The 13902-nt window shown below is 43.6% G+C and overlaps 2 protein-coding genes across 2 annotated transcripts; both read right to left on the reverse strand.

The window, feature by feature from the left end:
* Positions 1–69: 69 nt before the first annotated feature.
* On the reverse strand, positions 70–9392 carry LOC142992634 (NACHT, LRR and PYD domains-containing protein 3-like). Its single transcript, XM_076143127.1, has 13 exons — positions 9174–9392; positions 8260–8497; positions 7350–7587; positions 6440–6722; positions 4557–6291; positions 4297–4470; positions 3753–3926; positions 3354–3527; positions 2912–3085; positions 1988–2161; positions 1738–1911; positions 1343–1389; positions 70–868 (listed from the first exon to the last, which is right to left on the reverse strand). Exons 4-13 carry the CDS (start codon positions 6711–6713, stop codon positions 303–305), a joined length of 3666 nt encoding a protein of 1221 aa, XP_075999242.1. The 5' UTR covers positions 6714–6722; positions 7350–7587; positions 8260–8497; positions 9174–9392; the 3' UTR covers positions 70–302.
* A 629-nt stretch (positions 9393–10021) lies between these two features.
* On the reverse strand, positions 10022–13766 carry rpl23 (ribosomal protein L23). The gene is made up of 5 exons (XM_076143129.1): positions 13730–13766; positions 12721–12804; positions 11994–12122; positions 11068–11181; positions 10022–10147 (listed from the first exon to the last, which is right to left on the reverse strand). The coding sequence occupies exons 1-5, from the start codon at positions 13740–13742 to the stop codon at positions 10065–10067; spliced, it is 423 nt and encodes a 140-aa protein (XP_075999244.1). The 5' UTR covers positions 13743–13766; the 3' UTR covers positions 10022–10064.
* Between the last annotated feature and the right edge of the window lie 136 nt (positions 13767–13902).

Genomic DNA, 13902 nt, shown 5'->3' on the forward strand with positions numbered 1-13902 from the left:
TTGAAGGAGCTTTGTTGGCTACATAGTTACTTGTTTTGTTAGGGGCGTCAATGATGAGCACTGTTGTAAAAGGTTAATGAATTTTATTCAAAACACACACACACTCACACAGCACTGCTCTCAGTGTATCACGTGACAATTCCAATTTAAATGGCTGAAAACTTTGATGCTTGATTCACAAATGTACGCTTAAAAACAAACAAAAAAAATTCTGATTCAGTGTGTGTTGCTGTTTGTATTAATTTTCAGGATGGCCGTCTGAGCTGGAGGCCTTTCACAGCTGTGCAACAAGCACAAACACTTTACTCATTCACTTTAAGCAGACAGTGCTCCCCCCTTTGTCTGAGAAACAATGATTGAGAACTACACATAAGGCCAAACGCAGGAAGGACAGGTTCAGTGAATGTGGAGCAGAAGGTGTGGTGGTGGATCAGGGAGCTATCGGAGACCTTGTATAAGGCCAAAATTCCAGCAGGCCAGTCCAGATACAGACCAGTTATCATAAGCTCTTCGCTGTTTGTGCTCTTTCTAATTCTGTTTGTTTTTATGTTGTTGTGCCACGCAGCGCTACCCTCACACACAAAGTCCACACACCAGGACAGGTCATTCCTTCCAAACATGCAGTCAGCATTTCCTCTCCTCTTGATTCCTCTGTAGGCCACGCCGATGGACATATGTCCTTCTGTTACCACCTCCCAGTAACAGCGACCAGTCAGAGCTTCTCGACACAGCAGCTGCTCACAACTATCAAATCTGTCTAGGTGAAAAACATACGGGCTCTCCTTTCTCCCGCGTGTCGCTTGTCTTTCCTGTAACAGTTTGAGCTTACGGTGTGCAGTGTTTGGGTCCAGAGTGAGGTCACAGGCATCTAAGGAAGACATGCGTACACAATTACACACTGCAAAATAAGTCATAAAACTAAAGCATCCTTGCACAACAGTTCATTAAACTTGGTGCGAAAATGTCAAATGCATCTTGGAGAATCATAGAAATTGCAAGACCAAGATGACATTCTTACTATTTTGCTATAATTGGCTGCCAAAGTTGAATGGGTGCGGTTAATTCTCCAGCAAGAAGTGCTTCTGAATTAGTGCTGAATTAGATTATTGTGACCACTTGGTGGATATGTGACCTCACTGCTTATGCAGAGGAATAGTTTAAATTTCTAATGACATTTGGGGCAAGAAATGGCGGGATGAAAGGTTTGTTGCTTTGTCTGTATTACTATTGGCTCCAGTGAATCACTCCCAGCCGTCCCTCGCCTAACAAATATCAGCATAATCAATCATCTGAGAAGTAAGACACTAGTAGAAGTATCTGAAAGGGATGTGCACACACTTACACTTCTGCAGACCAGATTTCAACCTCTGCTCTCCACAATGGTCCACACTGCAGAGAAACACAAAATCATACCAAAGTATGTATGCATGTATGTCTGTCATGTGATATTTAACAGTCGTGTTTTAATTCATGTGCCACATGTTGTTAATGTCACTGTATAACTCAGGAAATGAGTCTGAGCTGGAGCTTGTTATTGGGACCCGAATCTTCACAGCAGGACCGCATCAGATTCAGACATCGATGCTAACACGAATCCCTCAGGTTCAGAATGAAAGCATAAGGCCAAGTGTCGGGCCAGGCTGAGTCCGGACAAGTCTCTGGGTTGGTTTGGGATCAAAATGTTTGGCCTAATTCAAATTTCAGAACACCTTCTGCCATCTGTGGTCTCTGCATTACCTGAGGGTCTTCAGCTTCCAGTTAGGATCATCCAGTCCAGCAGAGAGCAGTGTCACTCCTGGCTCTCCTGGATGATTGTAGCTCAGGTCCAGCTCTCTCAGGTGGGAGGGGTTGGAGCTGAGAGCTGAGGCCAGAGAAGCACAGCCTTCCTCTGTGACCTGACAGCCAGACAACCTGTTCATATTCAAGTTGGTTATAATTGTTGTTCTTGTTGTTGTGAAGACATCTATTTAGAAAAAAACAACTTCACCTGAGAGTTTCCAGTGTACATTGTGGACTCTCCAGTCCAGCAGAGAGCAGCTGCACTCCTGGGTCCTGCAGGTCGTTGTTGCTTAGGTCCAGCTCTCTCAGCCTGGAGGACTGGCAGCTCAGGACTGAGGACAGAGCCTCACAGCTACTCTCCGACAGCTCGCACAATGCCAGTCTGAAGAAGAAACAGCGCTGATTAATATAATCACACCTGTTTTGTGGCATTGTTAATTAAATACAAACATCAATTCTAAAAAAGATAGAAAGAACGCATGTCCTTCAGAGCTCACTGGAAACCGTGTCACTGTGTTTGGGATTTTGTGATTTATTTATTTATTTGTAAATTGCGTAGTGCTGGAGAGAAAGTCAATGTGGTTAAAGTCCAAATCACACATAGTAGATAGTAGAGAAAGACTTAAAAAGAAATATCACGGAGCACATCTGCTTCTCTTGGTTGTAGCAGAGTTTTGATCTTCTGATTTGTGTTCTTTCACCTGCATACACAGTAGAAACAGGAAGTAACTCCCTCACTTATGTAGACTGCACAGCTTTTGGGTCTGTTTTGTCAGGGAAACCAGTGACTCAATGCAAACAATGAGTGGAAGATTACAGCTAATGGTGCAATTTCATAAAAAATGTATGAAACTTAAAAGTTAATTCATTGTATTCTGATTTACACCTACATATTTATAATTTAGAAGGAGTTTGTGATTAGATAGAGTTTAAAGTGTTATTATTTATTTATTAAGGAGTTTTAGTGCCTTGAAATTTTGCCTGATTGAGTCTCATTCGTTTTGATTGGGAGCTTCAAAGGAGAAGCCAGTTTGCTGGCAATGCATCAGCTGGTGCTGTTGTGCTTGGAATGGGTAGAATGATGGAACTTAGGTTTTAAAGGTGAACTTATCCTTTAATAAAATGATCTGACCTGAGAGTTTCCATTCTACATTGTGGACTCTCCAGTCCAGCAGAGAGCAGCTGCACTCCTGAGTCCTGCAGGTTGTTGTAGCTTAGGTCCAGCTCTCTTAGACTGGAGGACTGGGAGCTCAGGACTGAGGACAGAGCTTCACAACCTTTTTCAGTGAGGTTACAAAAACTCAGCCTGTAACGGAATTAGTTATGAAAACAAACAGGAAATTAAGTAGAAATGCAAATATTAGACCTCATACTTCGCCCCAGTAATCCTGCAAACAAACACCAATGAGTGCACATTGCTGTTTGATGCAGATAAACACACGAACATGCCCTTTGGTTGTCTCCACTGCCTTCACTTCATTTGTACTACATTATACAGGCAGGCAAAACTGGAATGCCATAAACTGTTTATGTGCTTAACTTATTGGGATGAAAACAAAGCTTTGCAGTCTAACCTGAGAGTCTCCAGTCTGCAGTGAGGACTTTCCAGTCCAGGAGAGAGCACATTCACCCCAGAATCCTGCAGGTTATTCATACTTAGGTCCAACTTTCTCAGACTGGAAGAGTGGGAGCTGAGTATAAAGGCCAGAGCATCACAGCTTCCCCATGACAAATCACAACCATTCAACCTGAAAAAGAATGAATGAATAAAAACAAATGACAAATATAGTACAAATATTTTACTCTTCATTAAAGGATTTCTTTAATGAATACAATGTGTTCACTCTGACTGCTGTTATTACCCAGCGAAAGCGAGGGAGTGTGAATTCTGATTTTTTTTAAATGCTGCAAAATTCTTTACCAAATACCCGTCTGCCACTCTAGGTTTGTGTTCAGCTCTCAAGTGAACTGACCTGAGAGTTATGAGTCCACAGTGTGGACTCACCAGTCCAGCAGACAAATCCGTCACTCCTTTATCGTCCAAGCTATTGCTGCTCAGGTCCAGCTCTTTCAGGCTGGAGGATGCAGAGCTGACATATTGGGACAGACATTCACCGCAGGAGTCATTGAGATTACAGTTACTCAGCCTGAGAAGAGATAGAAATGAAAATAGATTATAAACATAAGCGGGAAATGCAATCTATGAGTCTAACTTAAGTGCATACTTCAGTTAAAACAATGTTATTTAGATGTTTGCACAATATTATGTATGCAACTAAGAATTCTATTTAATTAAATGAGATCTAAAAAGTCATATTCATGTAGAAATTTTTCAAAAACAACTTAAAACATTTTTAAAATAATTAATTTAAATCATATTTTTTAAATAGCTAAACATTGACATAAACAGACTAATCTGTTTTGGTGAATGAACTCTTACCAACACTGTAGTTTGGATACAATAATAAACTTAAAATAGTTAGATCATGTAAACATCAGTAGTGTATTTGAGCTGACCTGAGAGTTTCCAGTCTACAGTGTGGACTCAGCAATCCATGTGAGAGCTCAATGAGTCTGTGAAACTCCACATTACTGTTACTGAGGTCCAGCTCTCTCAAATTAGAAGACGGTGATCTTAAAACCGAGGACAGAGCTTCAAAGCCTTTGGGTGACAGGTTACAGCCACTCAGCCTGAAACAAAACAGACAAAGAATCAATAGAAACTACAACACAAAGACTAAGAGTGTTTAGTAAGTATAGTTGCCCCATGTACATACCGAGATACCCTGGAGGTGTTGACCACTGGCAGCAACCTCAAGAACCCTTCCTCTGAAGCTGAGAATTTCTTCAGGTCAAACACATCCAAATCATTTGGTGATGACAGTAAGATGAAGACCAGAGCTGACCACTGACCAGGAGATAGTTTGTTCGTGGCAAGACTTCCTGAACTCAGGTGCTGTTGGATCTCCTCTACTAAAGAGTGTTCCTTCAGTTCCTTCAGGCAGTGGAACAGACTGATGCTTCTCTCTGGAGAGGGATTCTCCCTGATCTTCACCTTGATGTACTGGACTATCTCCTTATTGGAATTGGAGCTACTTCCTGTGTGTTTTAAAAGATGTTGAAGGAGGTCTTGACTGGTCGGAAGTGAGAGGCCCAAAAAGAAGCGGAGGAACATGTTTAGTTGTCCATTTGGACACTGAAAAGCCTTTTCCACTGCACTCTGGTAGATGGGTTCCTCTGTAGATTGGTCTTTGAATTGCCTGTTGCTGGTCGATTGAACTTCTAATAGCAGATTGACACCGGAATTAATGAATGTCACATGGACGTATATGGCAGCCAAAAATTCCTGAAAGCTTGGATGGACAAAGCAGAAAACCTTCTCACTGGACAGCCACAGCTCCTCTTTCAGGATCTGTGTTAGTGATTGTCTTGCAAGGTTGATGCCACACTCTGTCAGATCTGCTTCAGAGAAAACTAAGTTGCCTTTCTGCAGCTGCTCGAAAGCCACTTTTCCAAGAGACACAATGGTCTCCTCCATCGGCCGATTCTGTGCCGCAGCATGTTGATCTGTCTCACCTTCTCTGTGATGTTTCATGTTTTCCAGCCTTGCCTGAACCACCAGGAATTGGATGTACATCTCAGTCATTGTTTTCGGCAGCTGTGGGTCACCGTCTCTCAGCATCTCCTCCAGAACTGTAGCAGCAACCCAGCAGAGGACTGGGATGCGGCATGTGGTGTGGAGACTTCGTGACGTCCTGATGTGGGAGATGATTCTGCCAGCCAACTCCTTATTTCTCAATCTCTTCCTGATGTACTCATCCTTCTTTGAATCAGTGAACCCTGTCACCTCTGTCACAACATCAACGTACTCAGGAGGGATCTGATTGGCTGCCTCTGCTGTGGTGGTTATCCAGATGTTGGAGGAGACCAGCAGCTTCCCCATGATGAGGTTCGTCAACAGCACGTCCACTGAGGCTGGATCTGTAAGGTCAGTCAGGATCTCATTGTTGTGGAAGTCCAGAGGAAGTCGACACTCATCCAGGCCATCCAAGATGAAAACAACCTGGAAGTTATCAAATGTGCAGATTCCTGCTTCTTTGGTTTCAGGGAAGAAATGATGGAGGAGTCCCAACAAGGTGAACTTTCTCTCTTTTAGGAAATTCAGCTCTCGGAAACTTAAGGGAAATAAGAACTGTGTGTCCTGATTGGCTTTGTCTTCAGCCCAATCCAGAGTGAATTTATGTGTTAAGACTGTTTTCCCGATACCAGCCACTCCCTTTGTAATCACTGATCGGACCGGTTTCTCTCGTCCAGGTGAGTTTTTAAAGAAGTCTTGTATTCTGACTTCCTCTTCTGGTGTCACTGTTGTGTCTCCAGACTTTGTCATATTGACTTCTGTGTAGATCTCATTCAGACATGTCCTCTTTCCCAACTTTTGGCTTCCGTCTGACAAATGCTGAAACTTCTTCTTCAGGTTGGATTTGAGTTTGCGCTGGCAATCAGCAATAACCTCTGTATTAGAAAACAAACACACACACACACAAAAACAATAGGTCAGGTGATAACAAAACACATGTTTAGGAAGAGCTCTACACTGCAGTGCATATTGACACCACCCAGCTTGTACGCTTCAAAGCTGCTGGTATGAATGAATTGTCACCTTTGGGTGCAGAGCTGATCTTCGATAAACGCTTTGCCAAGTCATTCTTCTGCATGTTCTTCAAAATCTTTATGGTCACCTCCAGACTGTCCTCTTCGTAGGCCGCTTTCATCAGATCCACGGTGTCCATCCGATCTGCGTTCTGCAGTTTTCCCTGTGGGATTACCGGGAAGGTTCCCAGAGCATCAGGCTGTGGCAGGAGCCACTTAAATTTCTTAAACTCTCCGTCTTTCAAATCTTCCAAAGCTCCCAGCAGGTCTACAGACGTTGCCATTGTTTCTCTCTGCAAATATAAAAGCAAATGGTGGTTACATCACGTGTTGTGCAGTTTGATGTTTTATACACAGTCCCTGGCTATTCCAGACCTGCGGGTTTGCTGTGCCAGGACACGGCGCGCGCACGCGCACACGCACACACACACAGACCACCACCTCCTCTCCTCACTCGCACACTGAGACTCAAACACGCTCAGAGACTTCGGAAAAGAAGAAAACCCTTTTTAACAACTGCATTCCATTCACAAACACGCATACATACAAACACACACACAGCATGTGAGAACATAAATCAAAAACACAACCAACACAGCATTCTGGCAACTATTTATAACTCTTATAGGCCTGACAGAACAGAAAGTCCTCCTAAGCTGCACCATCATGCTCATATCTTACATAAACAAGTAAATTGGCATCAGTAGTCTGGTCCAGTTCGATGGAATAATAGCGACTATTTATAATGCGTTCAATCAGTGTCGTCTTAACGTCATCTGCCATGGCTCCTATTCTCCGCGACACTGTCATTTGAAAGTGGCACCAAATTTAACTGTTTGGCGATCTTCTCGCCACACATAATGTGTACCATCTCTTTTGCTAATGGTAAACACAGCTGTTCACCATTGTGTGCGACTTACCTGCTACCCTTGGCTCGTCCTCTGACCCGCTCCACCTGAATCCCTGGTTGATAAAACTCGGTTCGTTTTTCCGTATTGTTTTTCGCTTTTTGCAGCCAGCTTCCGGTGCTGTGGACACTTCACACTACTTATGACTGTTGACTGTTGGTTTCACTGCTACTTTTTAATTCACCAACTCTCCGTCTTTCAAATCTTCCAAAGCTCCCAGCAGGTCTACAGACGTTGCCATTGTTTCTCTCTGCAAATATAAAAGCAAATGTGTTGTGCAGTTTGATGTTTTATACACAGTCCCTGGCTATTCCAGTCCTGCGGGTTTGCTGTGCCAGGACACGGCGCGCGCACGCACACACGCGTGCGCGCGCACACACACACGCGCGCGCACACACACACACACACACACAGACCACCATCTCCTCTCCTCACCGGTCACCACCTCCTCTCCTCACTCGCACACTGAGACTCAAACACGCTCAGAGACTTCGGAAAAGAAGAAAACCCTTTTTAACAACTGCATTTCATTCACAAACACGCATACATACAAACACACACAGCATGTGAGAACATAAATCAAAAACACAACCAACACAGCATTTTGGCAACTATTTATAACTCTTATAGGCCTGACAGAACAGAAAGTCCTCCTAAGCTGCACCATCATGCTCATATCTGACATAAACAAGTAAATTGGCATCAATAGTCTGGTCCAGTTCGATGGAATAATAGCGACTATTTATAATGCGTTCAATCAGTGTCGTCTTAACGTCATCTGCCATGGCTCCTATTCTCCGCGACACTGTCATTTGAAAGTGGCACCAAATTTAACTGTTTGGCGATCTTCTCGCCACACATAATGTGTACCATCTCTTTTGCTAATGGTAAACACAGCTGTTCACCATTGTGTGCGACTTACCTGCTACCCTTGGCTCGTCCTCTGACCCGCTCCACCTGAATCCCTGGTTGATAAAACTCGGTTCGTTTTTCCGTATTGTTTTTCGCTTTTTGCAGCCAGCTTCCGGTGCTGTGGACACTTCACACTACTTATGACTGTTGACTGTTGGTTTCACTGCTACTTTTTAATTCACCAACTCTCCGTCTTTCAAATCTTCCAAAGCTCCCAGCAGGTCTACAGACGTTGCCATTGTTTCTCTCTGCAAATATAAAAGCAAATGTGTTGTGCAGTTTGATGTTTTATACACAGTCCCTGGCTATTCCAGTCCTGCGGGTTTGCTGTGCCAGGACACGGCGCGCGCACGCACACACGCGTGCGCGCGCACACACACACGCGCGCGCACACACACACACACACACACACAGACCACCATCTCCTCTCCTCACCGGTCACCACCTCCTCTCCTCACTCGCACACTGAGACTCAAACACGCTCAGAGACTTCGGAAAAGAAGAAAACCCTTTTTAACAACTGCATTTCATTCACAAACACGCATACATACAAACACACACACAGCATGTGAGAACATAAATCAAAAACACAACCAACACAGCATTTTGGCAACTATTTATAACTCTTATAGGCCTGACAGAACAGAAAGTCCTCCTAAGCTGCACCATCATGCTCATATCTGACATAAACAAGTAAATTGGCATCAATAGTCTGGTCCAGTTCGATGGAATAATAGCGACTATTTATAATGCGTTCAATCAGTGTCGTCTTAACGTCATCTGCCATGGCTCCTATTCTCCGCGACACTGTCATTTGAAAGTGGCACCAAATTTAACTGTTTGGCGATCTTCTCGCCACACATAATGTGTACCATCTCTTTTGCTAATGGTAAACACAGCTGTTCACCATTGTGTGCGACTTACCTGCTACCCTTGGCTCGTCCTCTGACCCGCTCCACCTGAATCCCTGGTTGATAAAACTCGGTTCGTTTTTCCGTATTGTTTTTCGCTTTTTGCAGCCAGCTACCGGTGCTGTGGACACTTCACACTACTTATGTTGCTGCTAACATTCGCACGTTCACCGTCGTTCAGGATGAAATATCCTCCTCCTGATCCGTAGACTTCTGGAGCCACGACTTCAGTGGACTTTGACTTTTTTTCCTTTATATCCCTTATCACAACAGTTAAGTTTAGCCTGTGATAATCAGCTGATAGTTGACGTTTGCACACAGCGCAACTATCGGTAAGGAATAGTAGCGTGCCGTGTGCAAACATCTATTTCTAGTCGCATTTCAATTTTCTCATGGTTGGTTCAAATTTTTTTTCTTCAGCCTCGTACCACCTCAGTTTGAGGATCACTGGTCTAGAGCCTTCTGCTGTGCCCCTTTCGCATTCTCTCCCACAAGAAAGCCCCAACTACCAACTCTCTACCTTTGAATAGCACCTCTAACACCTTTACTTACTGGCTGAACCTGACTGTTGGTTTCACTGCTACTTTTTAACTCACCAATGGTACATTCTCCATCTTGATTTCTGTTTCTGTCATATTAAGTGTCCCTGCGTGCTTTGGAAAATGCCTATAACTTCAATGCATTACTCTTTTTCCACAGTCCCTTGCTGTTTATTTCTTTAGTCAACTTTTGAAGTGGTTTGAATGCAAGTTTGCAGGTTGAGTGGATTGCTGTGCGATAAGAATGAGCTTATGGACCAGACCTACACAGAGAATGCTGAGAATTCAGTATAATTGTGAAATTAATGAGGAAGAAAAACCCTGATTTCCAATGGTTTTTATTGAAAATGAACAGAGGTGCAGGGTCAGGCGATGCTGCCGGCGTTGGATGCGATCCTGGGCCAAAGGTCGGCGCACTCTTTGGCCACTGGGCCTGTGATGGCTGAACCTGGAGACGGTAAAAAGAGCACGTCACAACTTTTGCAGGTTCATTTTGGCATAAATGTCCTACTGGGTTCTCAAACTGGAGCTCTTAGGTGCTGCATTTAGTGTTTAACAAAAGCACTATAAGGCTTCATTACATTCAGGTTATTACTGCTTTTTGGTGCAGGATGCCACTAATTGTTTGAGCTGGATGTGAAACATGTTTGAAAAACTAAAAAGCATCCTTTTTGCTAGCATTTATCAGAAAGTATTTTATTTATGGCGTTTTTCCTGACCTGAGGCTTGTTTTCTAAAAATTTTATTGAACCAAGAACACTTAGTGTCGTTTCTACACCAGCACACCGGTGTTGTCTCATCACTGATTGAGATCAGTCAGCCACAGTGAATCACTGCCGTCTCACCCACAGTGATGAACTCAATCTTCCCTTCTACGACAACTCACCCAGCCACTGAGCAGACAAAGCAAGTGCTTTTCGAAGGGAAACATTCCTAAAACTCATTTTATCAGAAGGTCTCTGGGAATTCCCGCCCCTACTTTCAACTTCTAATTGACCACAACATGCTGAACACTGATGCACACACGGGGACAGCAGTGTGCATGAAAGATTTCACTACTTTTCTAAAATTTAAGTTCATTTCCACTTTGACAAGAAGTCACAATTTGATTTCTGGCTATTGTCAAATCTGCGGTTGTGTTTGAGTCAAGCTATTCCACTGTATAACATCCTGCATAAAGCAGCTGTTTCATCTAAAAACCCAGAATAGAAACAATTCGTTTTTTTAACATGAACTTAAGTCCTTCCAGTTTATGTAAGAGAGGCCAACATTCAAAGAAGCTTATCCAATGAAACGTTCCCTATCCTTAGTGTAACGGTCCAGCTTCAGTTAGGCTGGTGCATCATGTGAGGGAACAAACTGGCTCACCTTTCATTTCTCCTTTATTGTTTACTATGACGCCCGCATTGTCTTCAAAGTAGAGGAACACACCATCTTTTCGCCGATACGACTTCCGCTGCCGTATCACCACCGCAGGATGCACTGTGGACAGAGAGGAGGCTCAGTGATGCAACAACACATGAGTGAAAACAGGTCCGACACACCACGGCCCTTTAGCTGTAAATACATTCCTCTCCCTGCTCATCTTTAGCTCCCCTGGACTCTAGACAGCAACAGACCAGATTACCAAACTGAGAGGGGTTCAGGTCCTGTTAAATGTACTGAAACATCCTACAACAGTGATTAAAATGATCCCACCGCTACTGAAGAAGAAACACCGCAGTACGATTGACTCACACACTCGCAACATTCTCTGCTCTTAGTGCACGACACATCTACGACCTCTACTGGACATGAAGGATTAGTCATTACTACACCAGAACGCCGGTGTTGTCTCATCACTGATTGAGATCAGTCAGCCACAGCAAATCGCTGCCGTCTCACCCACAGTGATGAGCTCAATCTTCCCTTCTACGACAACTCACCCCGCCACTGAGCAGACAAAGCAAGTGCTTTTTTGAAGGGGGCAGAGCGATGACTTCAGTCTGCTACAGACCGTCACCAACGCCAGTAAAACACTAGGATAATCTGAGCCACTTATGGACTGGACACGCTCTGCTATTTCGTTATAAAGACATGTGGAGTGTAGCAGATGTTCTTCAGCTGAACACTGAATAAAACCCAGAAATTATATTACCTTTAATACCCAAGAACAGTTATTACCCACAGGATACATAATGAAAGTGACAGCTAAATGACTTTTGTTCAAGTATTTTTTTCTAATGCATGAAGTTTCCTTTAGGGCTTCCCTTTATCCACCACAGAAAATCAAATATGTTTGTGTTTCCACTCACCCTTCTTCCTGAGCTCTGGCTTGCCTTTCTTGACTGTGGCCATGACCATGTCACCCACTCCTGCAGCAGGCAGACGGTTCAGACGCCCCTTGATGCCCTTCACAGAGATGATGTACAGGTTCTTAGCACCTGGGAGGACGGAGAAAATGCAGATGAGGATTAAGAGACAAAAGAGGTGAGAAACACTTAAAGACAACATTGGGACCAGGAGGAAAGATGAGGTGCTATCCAGTCAAACTTGAGCCATCAAGAAAGTCACCAGTGATGTTCATTCTACAACTGAAAACTGAAGCAATATCTGTCTGTCTCTATATCAATGTCTCATCACTGATTGAGATCAGTCAGCCACAGTGAATCGCTGCCGTCTCACCCACAGTGATGAGCTCAATCTGCCCTTCTACGACAACTCACACAGCCACTGAGCAGACAAAGCAAGTGCTTTTTTGAAGGGGGCATTGATGTAAACAAGGTAAGGTCTTAAATAGGATTTAAAATAAAACCCAATTATGTGTGACCAAGAAAATCAACTATTCATAATCTGATGCAAACTTACTAACAAAGCTTTGCCATGTGTTCCACAGAGTCACTACAGGTCCACCAACACCTGGAGAGCTACAGCTCTGACCAGTGAAATGTTACAGATACCATCTTGTTTTTGAGCACAGCCCATATCTTAAGACGGTTCTAAAACACTTAACAGCAGTAACCCACACTAGCTGATCTGTACCTGTGTTGTCGGCACAATTGATGACCGCTCCCACTGGGAGACCCAGTGAGATGCGGAACTTGGCTCCAGATGATCCACCACGTCCTGCAACAAGACAAAAGCACATTAGAGATACACATCTGACTATAAACTGCACCTTAATGATCAACACATCAGTATGAGGCTGCTGGGGAAGAAAATATGACGGGTAGGAAAGTTGAAAGAGATTCGGGACAAAAGCTTGACATGTAGACTGAAACACGAAGAATATCTCAACCATGTGCACCGTTTGGGGGGAGGGGGGTCTACATCAAGACTGTATGTCCTGTAGCTGTTGCCATTTTTAACGCGAAACACTTTCGTTTTATAGATCTGTTCAGGAATAACGCTAATCAAGAGTCAACAAAACTTAAGTCAGCCATATTACAAAATTCACAGACTACCATTAATTTTACACACACTGAGAATAACAATCGACTACACTTTTGATACCATCACAAAACTCAGTCAAATCGGAACACCGTGCACTGATTCAAACTGTATATGTGTCAATGTTAAGTGATAATGTTTAACAAACCATTTGCGTAGATTTGGAGATTTGTACTCCGCCATCACAGCCTCTCGCTCGGGTACTACATATCTGACCGCTGCCTAATGCTAACCGGTTAGCCTTGGGTAACTTCACATAATAGCAGATATTTCAACCGCATTTTCCAATTTCTCTGTTCCAAATTAACGGTAAACGTGTTAACTGCGCGTTCGGCAAAACGTTTAAAGGCATTTTACGGTTCTTCAAACAAGCCTGGTTCGCTTCATGCAACGCACACACGGCGCTGACGGCAAACATGGCTTCCGAAGCTAGCACCCAAAAAGAAATCGTTCGGAACTAACACACCGGTTTGACAATTTAAAAACTATCGACGCCTTAATGTTCTTCGCCATTTCCCATTACACATAAATAAAGTTTCAGAGGATTGCGTGCAGTATAAGACAGCAGATGAAGGTGGATGTTACGGCGCGGGTTTCGTACCTCTCTTAGACATGGCTGCAGTAGGGAAAGAGGACGATAGAGAAAGGAATTGTGGGAAATAAACTCGAGCAGAACTATATCCGGGTTGCTACGTTTTATTTCGTAGGACAGCCGAGGGCAAGTCACGACACCCTTCTTTCAGGAAAAAAAATTCATCCAATTTATTTTACCAA

Source organism: Genypterus blacodes, unplaced genomic scaffold (genome assembly GCF_046128005.1).
Source record: "Genypterus blacodes isolate CSIRO-AG114 ecotype Tasmania unplaced genomic scaffold, CSIRO-AGI_Gbla_v1 ptg000022l_1, whole genome shotgun sequence".
Classification (NCBI taxonomy): domain Eukaryota; kingdom Metazoa; phylum Chordata; class Actinopteri; order Ophidiiformes; family Ophidiidae; genus Genypterus; species Genypterus blacodes.